The following is a 14,902-nucleotide window of genomic DNA, read 5'->3' on the forward strand; positions in this document are numbered from 1 at the left end:
CTTTCTTAAGCCAGTGTGATCTAAAAAGTACCAGAACAAGAGAGGGTTTAAATCAGCATAGTCCTAATGTTTTTTGTTAGGTATGGGGAAATAATCAAGAGTGTAGAGTAAATCTTGGTCGCTGTCAACTGTGAAGTTAGATTCTCAGACTGTCATAATAAATTAAGAAGCTGGGGGCTATGTGACAGCAGCATCAATCTCAGTCTCTTGTTTCTGCAAGTCATCTTGTTGTCTGGGTCTTTTTATTTTTTTAAATACTTACTCCCTGGAGGAGGTAATCAATCACAGTAAATATTTCTCTACATAGAACACTTGGGAAAGTAAAGAATAATCAGCTTAGAGTGTGAAGTTAGTATGTATAAGTTAAATCAGTTAAATCCCATATGGATGCTCTTATTTGGTCTCATCTGGCTGTAGATATTAGCCATATCAGTTCAGCAAAGTCAGTGTTTTATTCTGCATTATTTATTATGCATCCTTAGCTGCTTTATTTAAACTTTTCATAATAGCAAGTTTCTAAGCCAGTGTGATCCATTTTGGTGAATATCTGAAGAGAAAAACTATAACATCATCAAATGTTATAGAGAGCCACACTGAGTTTAGCGCTTACTTAAAACAAGGGAGAATGTGTTTTCACCAGAGGGTGCAGGATTTCAGCATATAATAGTTGTGTTTACCAGTCAGATGTATATGATGACATTCACACCTTTCCTCATGGAATGATGTCTTTGTCTATCCTAGAAATTACATACATCCATTTAAACCACTGAATTTATATGGATTACACAAAGACATCAGACAATGTGGAGAGTGGCGAAATCATCCAGTTTCAAATGTAGTCACTGTCATCATACTGTGCTTAGAACACAATTGATTCTTGGTAATACTGATTTATGATGAACATTATGATTTATACAGTCAAATAGTCATTGAAAAGAATAGCTGCTGCATAGTTGCTTACTGTATTAGAAAATAAAATGAAACTCTTTTCTAGTATGGATGGGTACCAGATAAAAGTTTGCTAGTGAATTTCCTGGTTAAGTAGATTCCAGGGTCTCAGCTTTCTGTAGTGCCTTGCTTTTGGTAATACTTTGCATGAATTTCTGCATCTTGACATTATCCTTTCAATTTACGTGTGCAATGTGCAGACTTAAAAGTTTGAATCAAACTACAAAACTAAAATGGAAGATTATTTTTAGTCCTTCCATTGCCTTCTGCAGACTTCAATACAGATCTTTCTCAAGTATCTCAAAATATTGCCTGTGTACACATTCCTTACTGGAATTGTATCAGAGGACAAGATGTAGTTTTGCGTAAAAGAGGGGCAGGAAGGAACATGGACAGTTGTTAGTAGCGTATTTTAATATGACTTTGTGATGACTGTAGGTTATGTCTAAATAGTAATAACAACTCATTAATTAAAATATTAATTAAAAAGACACTTCACATACTTTATAAGAATGATTATTTAGAGAATTTGGGAGGTTTAGGATTAAGCAAAATTTATAATTAAAAGACTACATGGGATATGGAAAGAAATGTTTGGAAACAATTGAAATATACTTTGTTAAATGAATAAGGCCAGTGTGACACATGGTATTGTGCTGTAGGTCAGAAGCAGAAATGAGAGTCACGGTAAAGCTTTTTCAAACCATCTTAACAAAAGAACATTTTAACTAAAGAGAAATTTGCTTGGGTTAATCCCTCACTTGAATCTAGGGAGTCCCCTAACTGTGTTACTGATAGGTAACAGAGAAAATCATTAATCTAACCATTTCCATGGCTTTTATTACCAGAGCTCAGGAACAAAATGCATCATGTTGCATAGGCCTGGAAAATGTTATCAACTGGAGATGAAAATACTGTTTAGTTTTTCATGTCAGGTTGTATGTCAAGTTTGACAAAACTTCGACAAAACAGCAAAATCTTCATAATTTTTGTGAGGAAAAAAGCCAGCCAAACGAGCAGTTTTGAGTTAACCCAAACTAGATTTTTCTGATCATGGCAGTGTCTTTAAGTACGTGTAAAAGGAAGCAGGTGTAAGCAGTAGTTATCCTGGAAGAAGGAGAGAGAATATTACTTCACTTGAGCCTGCAGCAGTTAATGATGCTCCAGAGAAAGCCCAAGGGCAAGACAGAGTTAAGGGCATTATGATAATAGGCTGATAATTTACTCAGTTTGTCCCAGATTTTTCCTTCAGTTGATCAGGACTGCTGTTTGTTTGCATTTGTAATTAACTTCCCTCCTGTTAGTTTATGGAGGATTGTTAATCCAGCACTGCAGTTTGGTAAGCCCTATACACAGCTAAACATCAGTAGGAACTGCAAGCTTATTGCTAATGGGGCTGTGGCTGTCTGAGCCTCATGCCAAGCTGGAGGCTGCTGGCATTACCTGGACAGTGGCACTGTAGATGAAACAAAGCAGGATAAACTTCATATAAATTTGTTTTAAAGTCCTGTGTTAGAAGAACAGATAATGTATTAAAAAAGAATTGATTGTGAACTTTGTTGTATTAGGCACTGTTGTAAGGAAGCCACCATGTGTATGTGTCTGTCTAAAAAAACAAACACGAGAGGATAGAAGCTACAACTAAGACGTCACATTAAGGGGCTTGGATGTTTATTTTGCAAATGCTAAAAGCTGTGAAAAGGGTTTTGGTGTCTTAAAAGGACAGACAGTGGTGCCCAGTTGTTTAAGAAAGGAATAAACAAGTGACGTCAAGAGACTTGAACTCAGATGCAACATTCATGCAATGTCTGTGGGGCTGTTTACTTCAGCTCAGCAAATGGGCAGGCATCACATGCAGCAGAATTAAGCCCTTGCATTAAGAGAATATTTCCTATGCTACATTCAGCAAAGATGACTGTTGCAGCCACATTTACACTGTGTAGTGTGAAATTTAAGGACTTCCACTGTGTGTCACAAAATAGCAACAGAAAAAAAAGATTTTAAGTATTCTTTTTCAGTGTGCACACATCTATAACTGTGTAGACAAACAAGAAGCCTAGTTGGTGGGTATGGAGATGATAGGTGATTGTAGCCTATTAAGAAACTGGATTCTGAGGAACAGACCATGGGCATCATTTTAGATATTGTATCCTTCTATGTGAGAGACGAGTGGTTTTGGGGGTCAGTGCTTTGATTATTTTACAGTTATTTTAGTGTTCATCACTCAGTAACATCCTTGTGATTAGCACTTTCCATTTCTCTTCTGTAAAATGTTCTTTATTTTTCAGGGAAAGGTAATTCTTTCACTCTTCTTGTTGCTTTGTTTTGTGTTTAACGTGTTCCAGTAAACATTCACTGCTGTAGGATCTTTTTCTGCAAGTGGATCTTTCATTACCAAGAGCTGTAATGAAGATTTCTGCAGCTGTGGTAATGAACTAGCTACTCGATTCAAGGGTGTGGTGTTCTTTTTGCTTTTCTTCACCAGATTTTTCAGTTTCTGAAAGAAGGGGACAAAAAGCAGAATTCTAGCCTTATGTGCAAATAGTAGAAAATTTGGGCCCTGCCTTTAAATTCTTGGCGAGGTCTGATTTCAGAGGTACAGATGCTGTGTACATAGATACTGGTGTCTCTTTCTTCTAATATTTCCCTTTGCATGCTCATATAAAGTTGGCCTAAGAAAGTTCAGCTTTTATTTCAATTAGCAATGATTCCTTTTTCTATGGCCCCCTCAGCTGATGCAGTGTATCACCCTCCCTACTTTGACAGCATGTCACTACTTGTATGACCATTCCAGCAGGAGCACCTGCCTACAACCTCTAATCTGATATCACTTGCTCCACTCCTACATGCCAGATTTACTCTTTGGGCTTCCACAGGTATCTTGAAATCAGATCTTCTAAGACACCCATTCCAATAGTGCATTATGGTACTTGGAGGGAATGGAATAAAGAAGTGAGAAGAATATGTGCTAAATGTTGCTGTCATTAAGAAATGATGACTTTATGTATTAAACATGATACACTGAGGTAATTCAAATTGTCTCTAGTTACCATATTTGTGTATTGCTGTACTTCAGGACTCAGAATAGATGAGGGGAATCTGTAAGATCAAGAAAGATGCAGAAAAGGCAAGTAGGAAATGAATATTTGCTGTTTCTTACAGTAATGGAATTAGGGGGAATTCAGACTATGAAGCAGCATGTTTGAAATAAAACAGAAGTATGACTTTTTTAGGTAACTCCTAATTAAACTGCAGAAATAACTGTTCCGTCATATTGGGGATTAGAGAAATCAATATAGGAAAGATCTAGCAGGACAATGGACTAGCAAGTGGTTTAAGAAGGTTAATAGGTACATGACTGCTGAAAGCTGGAAGAACCTGCCAGCAGTGGTTCTGTCCCATCTCTACCGTCTTCTCCTGAGTATCATCTATAGGGCAGTGTCGAAGAGAGGATGCTGGACTAGGTGTTCTCCTGGTGTAAGAATAACTATGTAGTAAATCCAGGAATGTGATTTTTTAAATTTTTAAATTTTTTTAATGAGGCTTTCATCCTCATTTTCAGAATATAATGATTTTAAAATTACAGAATCAGGCTTTTAGATTCTCTGAGTTTCCGGTTGCTAATAATTTCTCCTATGAATACCAGATATGCTCTGTGGTGTATTGTTGCTACCATTTGAGGACAGTCTGCAGTACTGCTATCAGTAGATCATCTATTTATCACTATGTTCTGCACTGGTCCAAAAGGCATCTTAGAGAAATCTTCCAAAATTCTCAAAGATTACATTAGAGAAAAACTAGCAGGATCAGCTCCTCGGATCATAAGTCAAGGTCCTGTTTTCAGAAGTCTCCAAAGAATCTTAATGCTGTAATAAGTGAATTGTACTGTGGCTCCCTAGTGTTTTGGAGATTTTGAAGATGAGACTCAGATTTCCCAGGGGATTAAGTGCTTATGAAAAAGCTGACGTGAAAGAAAAATGTCAGAAGGAAGGAAGGGAAGCTCATGGAAGGAAGTGGACGGTGGACAAACTGTTCTTGACATTGACTCTGTGTAGTGTTTTCACTTTTATATCTTCCTGCTTGTGGCTTTGGTTTCAGATACCCTTAGCAGACCTTTCTGTCTCAGTGGTATCCAAACAGGACTCAATCAGAATATCTTCTTCAGGCCAAATACTGCAGGAAGCTCTGAGCCAGATCAGAGTGAAATTCCAGTGGAGCTAGTTTGAAAAGTTCATCAGATAAATTAAATGATAAACTAAAAGCATTTGTTTGTTTAATAAATAAAACATCCATCTTTACCAACTGTAATGTTTCATACCCTTTGATACTGTTCCACAATACTGCTCTCTAGAGGATCTCATCTTACCAAGATGCAGAATACAAGTTTAATTATATGAAGGCAGTGGGCCAAAAAGCTAGAGGTCTTACGCAAATTCAGATATGCATTAATTTGCCTAATGTTTCTGATATATAGATATATCTATATATGTATGTATATATGCATCCTTTATCTCTCCTTCTCTTTTGAAAGATACTTCTCCTTTCCCAGCCTCTCCCTGAGCTGGCATTTCCCTTATTCCTTGTTGTCCTTGATGATGACTGGCCAATTTGAAGTCCAGGTCCTCATCTCCCTGAAAACATAGGTTTGTCACTCTGTACTAAACTCCGTATAAGCAATTTAGCTCTTGTTTTGATTGTCACCTTAGCTATTTATTTGTACTGGTAAGGAATAGTTAAGAGCTGTGGAAACTGAGTTATTTCTAAATGCTTCCATCAGGGGTTGTCTTTGGTAAACGTAACCACAGAACAGTACTTTGGTGAATGTTACACAGAATGGCTTAAGGACATATATTAGCTTTCTCCTAGTTTTTCCTCCTCTTTTGAGGATGAGGGTTGGAGCAGCCATGTGGGATAACCATCTGAGCTCAGCTCAGGTGAGAACCTTTTTCCATCCTTTTGCGAGTTTGGATTGTGTAGGTTTGCTGCGCCCTTGCTCCAGCTTCCACCCTGGGATCATCAGTAGAATTTTGAGGCTCAGTTCTCCCATAAGCAGTGAATAATGTACTCTAGGAATCAGCACACTGTTTCAGGTTGTGAGGCTAACCTGGATGAAAGAACTTTTGCCAGATAAGGAGCCTAGGAAATGGATGTGAGTTTCCATATACCAGTTTAAAGGAAGGGAGACTGCACCTGCTGTCTTGTGGCTGCTGTCCTCAGGGAGGCAACCCTTGTCCTGGGTAAGATGACCAGTGGTAGGTGATTTTGTGCAACAGATTGCCAAAGACACCTCTGTTGGCTCTAGAAAAAGAAAAATTTACTTTTTATAAAGAGTAGAGTAATAAAACAAGTTTTGCATTTATGCTCAATAAATTTGAAAGTTTTTAAAAATGGGTTTAGTTGGGGTTTACAGTAGATGTTTGAGTGAAGGGGTTTTACATCCTAAGGGACTATATCTAGTTATGTGCTGAGGCACAGGTCTCCAGCAGGTGCCACATGGAGTGGTAACAGAGCTATTGAGGATCCACCCTCATTTTTTCAAAACAGTTAACAGCTGAGTTTGACATGGCTCCAAAACTGGACCCAGAATGGCTTTACTGAAAACCTGGCTACTTATTTGGGTGTTTATGTGGAACTTAATCTCTAGAAAAACTGGTCCAAAATGCAGTCTCACATATGCGGCATTACTGATGTTTACATGTTCAGCTGTGTAACTTGAGCTTCATTGAACAAGAGTTGCACAAACAATGAAAGAAAAAAAAAGCCCCTTTGGCAGCTATTTAGTTTGTGAGCTTTGAAAAAGAATCAGATAGGAATTATTCTGCCAGATCTTCCAAAGCTCAAGCTCATTGGAATCATTGGAGTTCTCTCTCCTAACTGCAGAGTTTTTCACCCCATCCTCTAAACTGGGTTCATAATAGGGTGATTATAAAATAACTTTATTGGAAAGAAAGTTTGCCAAGTAAATAATTCAGTAAATATTTTCTGGGCACCCGTGCCTGATAGATTGCTTGGTGTGGTGGTTAATAAGCAATACTGCCTTTTAAGACTGCAGTAACACAAAGCGCTCCAAAAAGCCTGACCCAGGATTGAGGCCTGAGAAGAGAAAATGTTAAGCCTTCAGCACCAGGCCAAATGTTATTGGAAGGCATGTAATATGGAGATAGGGCTGTAGTAGTCGTAGATCTCAGCTGCTCCCTTTCTTAACTCCCTCTGTTCATAAATACATGTTAAAATAATTTTGAGTCAAGTAATTGAAAACAATTGGAAGAAATTCCTCGTAGTAAAACTTTTAAAAGAGTTTAAATTGTAGTAACTTTTATTTCAGCATATGAATCTGGGGCTTGGTGGTAAATTGAGCTCTCTCTTGATGGAAGTGGTAAATCACCAGCAGTTGCTATCAAGAGTAGGAAAATAATGTTTATAAATCATTGCATTTGTTTCAGATTATTCATCAGAGCTGGAAGGCAATGGCTGGAGTTACTTTGTGATACTATAAACAGAGAAGGCTGTGTACTTTGTGGTGAAATTTTGGGGTTTGTACATGTACTAACTGAGACTTTTTCCTTCAATTCAAATAATTTTCCAGAGAGGAGTATCTGTATTCCACTGTGCTGTTTTGAAGGAACATGGCACTAATAGGACAGCAAGGCCTGCTGACTCTCAGAGGAAGGGTCTCACAAAGTCGTCTTACATGGCTTTCCTTCTTATACTGCAGTAGGAAAGGAAAGTCTTCACTTCTCTTTTTCCAGTGTGTTTCCAAACTGCTCTGATGGGTTATGAAAAGGTTCAAATCTGGAAAGAGTAAGAACTGAGCACAGGGAGGTTTTTGATACAGAAATTTGGAGGCAATAATGCTTAGTTTCCTGGTAAATAAAAAAGCAGGATTGTCTACACACTTGCCTTGTAGTTCAAGACAGGAGGAGGCTGCCTGCTTTCCTCGGTAATTCTGTAATTACCCTGGAGCTTTATTTCTCTGTGAAAAAAGAGCTACAATTTCTGTCATATGAAGCCAGGTAGCACATCAGCACAAACAGCAATAGCAGTCTTAGCTGAGCAAGCTGCCAGAACTAGCCAGCGCTCCTGCATTGGTTACTGGCTGAGTTTCTGTAGTATTTCAGAGATTCCTGGCCTTGCCTGCAAGAGTATTGGCAAAAGCAGCTTGGTTTTACCTTAGCGTATTGTGGAAAGTCCTGGGAGAATTGTTTCGCAGGAGCTGTGCCAGGTCTTCTGAGGTTTTGAGTGTTGTGGATCATTTAGCTTTGTTGTGCTTTTCCCACCCTCCAAAAAGAAAATGAAAGCAAAACACATACCAACTCATTTACTGACTTGTTGGCACAAACTGTGAAATAACTAACTGGTTGCAATCTCTGTAAAAAAAAGGAAAGCATGGAATTTTCAGGTGGCAGGTCGCTTTTATCCAAAATAAAAACAGAAAATGGGTATGATATACCTTTTATTGCAAAACAGGAGAGTTACAAGGTTGAATGTGGGTCAGATATCTTTCACTGGCAGTGGATTCCCAATACTGGAGTATATGTCTCTGTTAAACACAACAGCATAAAAAGTTTTTTTATACTTTATGCCAAAGAGGGGTGAAGGGGGATAGGCAGGGACCCTCAAAACAGCCAGTAGCTAATGCTGCCTTTGTGGTTTTATATATTTGCCTATTAAAATGACAATACAGACATAGAACATTTAGATTTAAGAAGCCTTCTTTTCATTAAACAACATTAAACAAACTGACAAAGTAGGGGGTTATGACTCCAGTAATTGAAACATGCTGTTCTGTTCAAGACCAGAACTCTATAAAGACTCTTTTCACCCAGTAATGCCCTTTGTGTTTGCCTGCTACCACTGCTAGAAATTACTGTAGGCCTGAAGTATGTCTTTCCAAGTGGAGTGGGAATGACAGAGTGCAACACCACACTTGGCAGATGGGGTCACAGCCTTTTTAGGACGTTAACATTCATTGTGCATTGGAAATCAATTTGCGGCTCAGAATGCATGGAGTCTTAGCTGTACTTCCCTCCCCACTGTTTTTTTATGTTAACTTTAAACCTAGGATGCAAGAAAAAGAATTAGATGGATTAATTTGGATTAACTCTGATGGGGTTTGAGTAGTTTTCATTCGCTTAATTTACAGTGTGCCTTTTCATGGATTCCTTGCTCTTCTAGAAGTATATTCCAAGTCTGTACATTACCTTGCATTTCTTTTTCCTTCTCTCTTCTAGATGTTGATGAGTGTCAGGATAACAATGGAGGATGCCAGCAGATTTGTGTAAATACTATGGGCAGCTATGAATGTCAGTGCAAAGAGGGCTTTTTTCTGAGTGATAACCAGCATACCTGCATTCATCGCTCCATTGGTAAGTTTTCAGTGTGTAAATCGTGATTTTTAGAATAGCTATGTTCAGTCAGAAATGCGGAAACTGTTTGGGTTGTTTTTTAATCCCCAGAGTTCCCAAGATTGTTTCACTGGTTGGCTGGAATTGGTTGATTCTTCTGCTACCCAAACCTGTAGTAGAGCCATAAATAAGACGGGGGGGAAAGACTTCAGTTTGACATAGAAATTGTACTTGGTTCAAACAGCAGGTTCTTTGGGGAGGCAGAGGCAGATTTTCAAATGGTAACTTTCTGCTTCTGAGTTTCCAAGACTTAAAATTTTCTCATCTGTTTATTGTATAATAGTTCAGCTGTCTTCTACCTTAGAGAGCATGGTATCTTCAATCAAAACAAACAGCTTGTTTTTTCTGGAAGTTATATAGGTTATGGTTTTCTGCCAGTCATGTAACTTACTGCTTTGTTGCAGACTGATGATGGCTGATATTATATTGACAAAACATTTTTCTTTGGTTCAGTACCCTGTCTAGGGTGGATTAGAAAACTGCTTCTCTGTTGCCTATACAAGTAGCAGTGGAAATAAGGAATCCCTGCAAATCTGTGATCCTTGTCTGCTGCTGATTTTGACTAGCTCTCCCTTTTCTATACATGTCAGACAGGGAAGACAAGTTTGAGTGGAAAGGGAGAAAAGAAAACAGCATAGCTATAAATCTTTGCAATTAAGTGGACTCTTTTCTGTATTCATTCAGACTTCTGGTGACCCTGGCAGCAATGGGAATATATGCTAGCAAACTCATTTACCAACAGGCAATACAGAATGACAAAGGAGCAAGATGAGTCTGGTGATCAACAATGTAAGCACGCTGTAAATTTCAGCAAGCCACACAAATGGTTCTGAACTATTTTAAGTCCCAAGAATTAACCAGAAAATCCTACTTGAGCACAAGAGCATGAAATTAGTCACTCTGTTGACAAGAAAGCAAAACGTCGTAGTGTAGCATCTCAGAAATGTAAATATATTTCTGGCACTGTGTATCTGCTTACACAGAATCAGAATTCTGTGTAAGCAGAATGTAGTAATTTTAATTTTCAAAAGGGTGAATCTCCAGAATACATTCCATTCTTTAGCATGATTATTAAGTTTTAAGCAATTGAGGTATTTTGATTCAGACAAGAATATACAATTAAGCTCTATCAACCAGTGTGGTTTAAAGGTTATTATATAGTAGGTTTTTAGTCATTCTTTTCAACATAAATTGTTCAAATTTCTGTCCAGCATGAAGTAACCCTGACACAAAGTTATCCAACAGAGCAAGGAATAGTAGCTGGAGGCTTAATGAAAACCACTTGCAGAGTACTACGATACAATCATTATTTCAATTTGCACATTGTAAAAATTCCCAGGTCTAATAAAAGAGAATTTAGTTATCTGAGATGGAAACTAATAAAATAAATGAAAAATGAGACTGTAAAGGCAAAAGCTTCTTCTAAGGAATAGGTTATTTGTGGGAGAGGGTATTTTTTTATTGGAAAGAGGATTCCTAGTTTGCCAGAAAGACTGGAGGAGTAGATCTGAAGGTTGACTTCTATATGCACATAATGAATATGCATGGAAATCATATATTTGTGTTAACTTGTTTACAAAGAAAATGCCATATAGGCACAGTTATTTAATTTGAGCCAACATCAAATTATTTTAGATCTGAAAAACCCCAAGCAACCTGCCAAGTAGAACAATGATGACTGCAAAGTGTTTTATGAACAAACGGTTTGTAGCTTTTCAAAAATAAAGTGCCAATTTACAGTAATAGCAAACTGTAGTGCCATGATCCCCCACAGAAATATATTGGGTGAGTATGCTGGAGGAAGGAAATAAGGTTAAATGATCTCTTTCAGTTGTCAGAGGTGACTGAACTGCAAATAGGAAATATGCATGGTGAGAAAGTAAATGGCTTTTTTAATATCTGTGTTTACTCACTTTCATCTGTCTCGCATCTAAGTGCCTCTACAGAAACTGTTGGAACACAAAAATACACAAAAGTATTTAGGCAGAATTGTGCCTAAGGCTAGAATGTGTCTATACCTCTGTTGGTAAACAAGGCTGAAGTAGGCAAAGGCACACCACACAGCCAGCGCTGCAATCCAAACACAGAGATGCTGACTCACCAAAGACCTTTAGCAAGCTTCTTGACTTTGAGCATAGTAAGATCCATTAATTGCAGTGGGATTACTTTTCTGTCTGAAGAATACATGTGCAGTCACATAATCTCGGTGTCCTTGACATTACCTAAAGTCTCTTCAAGGACTCAGATAGTCTAAAACAATCAACCACAAGGTTATTCATGCACTTTCCTGCCACCTTTTCCCCTCTGTTTTCAAATGCCTTGGGAAAAGTGGAGAAGCATTGCAAGGTGCAAGTAGGATGTACTCAGAGTTGGAACGGGTTTGGGATGAAGGGAGCGGTACCAAGCCTCAGCAATGCCCTGTCTGCAGGCCCAGCTCACCTGCCTCAGCCACCGGTAAGGCTGATGCTGATCACGTGCTTCAAGCTTATCAACACTTTCAAATGGTGTGGTAATTTCAGAGATCGAAAAGAGCATTCCATATTCTCTTGGGGGTTGAGCAGAGGAAGGAATATCTCCCTTTTTGCACTAACCAGCCACGAGAAGGGTGTTTTCTCATATGAGGTAACCTCCTGAAAATTGTTGGCTGCTTTGTGAATTTCCTCAGCTTTGAGAGATGCACTGTGCCTGTGCCAGTGTTTCAGGGGTGTATTGTACCATCGTGCTCCTACCCACAAGCTGTAGTAAAAGCCACACCAGAGTTCATGGTAGGGGCTTTTAATGTCATCTGTGTGTCCCAAATGATATTTGCTTGCCATCTAGAATTGTTCTTGTTGTTTCCTGTGGACAAGAAAATTAATGATCCACAAAGAGATACAAATTTTATACCCATGGAAGGCCAGGCTGACACTAAACTCAGGGCAAACCCTGGTTTCCCAGTATTTGCTTAATTTCACTGTCTTCATTATAGGCCTGTTGATTTCTTATGTTTAGTCTCAGTATCTTTTTGGGAAGATACTATGCCAAGTACAACTTACCTCATTTATTTTTGCATAAAACTTAATTTCCCTTCATTGAGTCAGATTTTGAACTGGTTTACTCATAGTAATGATGGCAGCAACAGGGAGAAAGAACGGAAGGGAGGATGGGTTGTAAAAAATAGGGAGAACGTAACAGTTGTTTATCTTAATACACCTTAATTGCAATAGTAGGTGTGAACATGGTGAATTATACCAGACACATTTGTATTTGTTTCCTCATGGCTTAAAAAGAAACCAGAACAAAGCAGCTGTTACTGTATCATCTCCAGCTCCAGAGGGAGCATGTGTTTAATAAATGTAGAGATTAGTGTGGTACATTACAGCTGTGACTGAGTCAGGTGACTGGGTTACAGCATTTTTTCCCTTAATTTGATGATAAGCCAAAAGCCCCGATTCAGCAAAGCCTCTGGGCACATCCTTAAAGTCCTAGTGACAGCAAAGTTGGTAAAAAATGTGAGTTGGGCATAAAAAGCTCAAAATAGACAGAATTCAGCTGTATACCTGCATCTCTGCTGAAGTTCAGAGTGATCAGAATGAAAGCTATGGTATGCCTCATTTGCATTACAAGTATAAAAGGTACTGTGATCAGGAGTCTTGGCTACAGACCCCTTCACCAAAATTCTCAGCTGAAGCATTACAGAAAGCTCTTGCTGTCCCACCTCCAGAGGGCAAGTCTGTTAAAACACAAAGGTTGTTTGCTTACAAGCAAGATACTTCAGTTCTGTGGCTAGGAAGACTTCGTCATTTTAAATTCCATCCCCTGAATGTCTACCTAAAACATAGTTATATTAATGGTTTTATATCTGCTAATCATTCAGTGTCGATGTTTTTATTGAGTTAATGCCAAGTAAACTAAAAAGGCGGGTGCAGTTACGAGTGGTAGTTGTAAGTGGAACAAGAAGAGGAGAAGTACCAGGCTATAGAAGACTGGCAATGACAATGGTGTTGTCAAATGATGGAAAAGCTTTTTACACAGTTGTCACTATCATTTTCAAGCCTGTTTAAAAAAACATTTGGCAAGGCTTTTTCACTTCCCCCTATCCCATTAGCCTTATGTTCTTAGCAGAATTAAGAAGTTTGACATAAAGTCAAGCTACCACAATTTAGCAGATTACTGTGCTACAGTCTCAGAACCAGCTTGTCTCTTTCTGCACTAGGAGTGTAACAGTTTACTCCCCGGGGAAGGTGAAATGCTTAGCCAAGTTGTCTTGTGTTTGTCATGGGTAAGTGGTATTACAAAATGGCTTACCAGGCTTGTGCTGATGCATAGTAACTTGTTAAACTTGATTATATTTTAAAATCCTTGTTAATTCTGTAGTAGTAGCATTGGACGCCTTTGGTGAACTGACAAACTATCAAATTTCTTCTTGTTCTGAGGATTATAATCCCACCTTTGTTCAATTTTTTCATTCCTACTTTCCATGATTTACTTTTATTCCTTACCTGTTTTCTTAGTTCAGTGCAATTTTATAGTGATAGAATAATGTATTAGGAATCCTTGGGAGGAAGTACAACCCCCAGTCAGTGCAGGTGTTGTGGTTTAAAACCAGGCAGAGGGCTTGTTCACTCACTCCCCCCCCTTCTTGCCCTCCCCCTACTCCCGGAGTGACAGAGAGGAGAATCGAAACTAATGCAACTCCCACGGGTTGAGATAAGAACACTTTAGTTACTAAGGTATAACACAGATCACTACTGCTACCACCAATAATAACAGTGATAAAGGAAATAACAAGGGAAGAGAATACATCACTTCACCACCAGCCGACTGATAACTCGCCCCCCCCAGCCCAACCAAGCTCTGACCAATACCTCCTCCAACCCTGCAGTCCCAGCCCTTCCGGGTAACTCCCAGTTACATCCTGGGCATGACGTGCTGTGGTATGGAATACTTCTTTGGTCAGTTCAGGTCAGGTGTCCTGTCTCTGCTTCCTCCCGGCTTTCCCTCCTCCCTGGCAGATCATGAAGCTCACAAGTCCTTGGTCAGGGTAAACATCACTTAGCAACAACTGAAAACATCAGTATCACCAGCACTGTTCCCAGGCTGGAAGTCAAAACACAACACTGCACCAGCTACCACGAAGGAGAAAAATGACTGCTACTGCTGAACCCAGGACAGCAGGAAAGGTTACAGGTTGGAATTCTGAACTTTATTCCCACTTTTGATACTGATGCCTTGTGGGACTCCGGGCAAGAAGGTTACTGTGACTCAGAATTTCTGCAAAGGACAGAGGTGCTTTTTCTACAGAAAGCACAATAATCTATTCATATTTAGATTAATGTGGAAGGGTTTACTTTAAATAATTAAGTGTTGCCAGCACTGTTCCAGACTTTATGAAGTAAAAGGTTTCTCATCTCAACTATGAAAGCTCTTTCATGGTGATGTAACCGGCTAAATTACTCCATTACTTGACTATACTTTGCCATAGCTATCCCGAGTACAGGCATCCCATTCACTGGAGCAAAACAGTCCTATTTGTCTTTTTGAATTGGAATCGTAATACGATTGTAAAG

At 38.9% G+C, this 14,902-nt stretch overlaps 1 protein-coding gene across 4 annotated transcripts in view; it reads left to right on the forward strand.

Moving 5' to 3' along the window:
* SCUBE1 (signal peptide, CUB domain and EGF like domain containing 1) overlaps positions 1-14,902 on the forward strand; it is a 206,305-nt gene that overhangs the window by 45,668 nt on the left and 145,735 nt on the right. For all 4 annotated transcript variants that reach the window (XM_057427313.1, XM_057427331.1, XM_057427322.1 and 1 more), the window contains exon 4: positions 9,180-9,314. In XM_057427313.1, coding sequence (XP_057283296.1) covers positions 9,180-9,314 — 135 coding nt within the window. The remainder of the gene's footprint in view (positions 1-9,179; positions 9,315-14,902) is intronic.

Source organism: Pezoporus wallicus, unplaced genomic scaffold, assembly GCF_028554395.1.
Source record: "Pezoporus wallicus isolate ANWC-B61680 ecotype Strahan unplaced genomic scaffold, APGP_CSIRO_Pwel_v1 scaffold_3294, whole genome shotgun sequence".
Taxonomy (NCBI): domain Eukaryota; kingdom Metazoa; phylum Chordata; class Aves; order Psittaciformes; family Psittacidae; genus Pezoporus; species Pezoporus wallicus.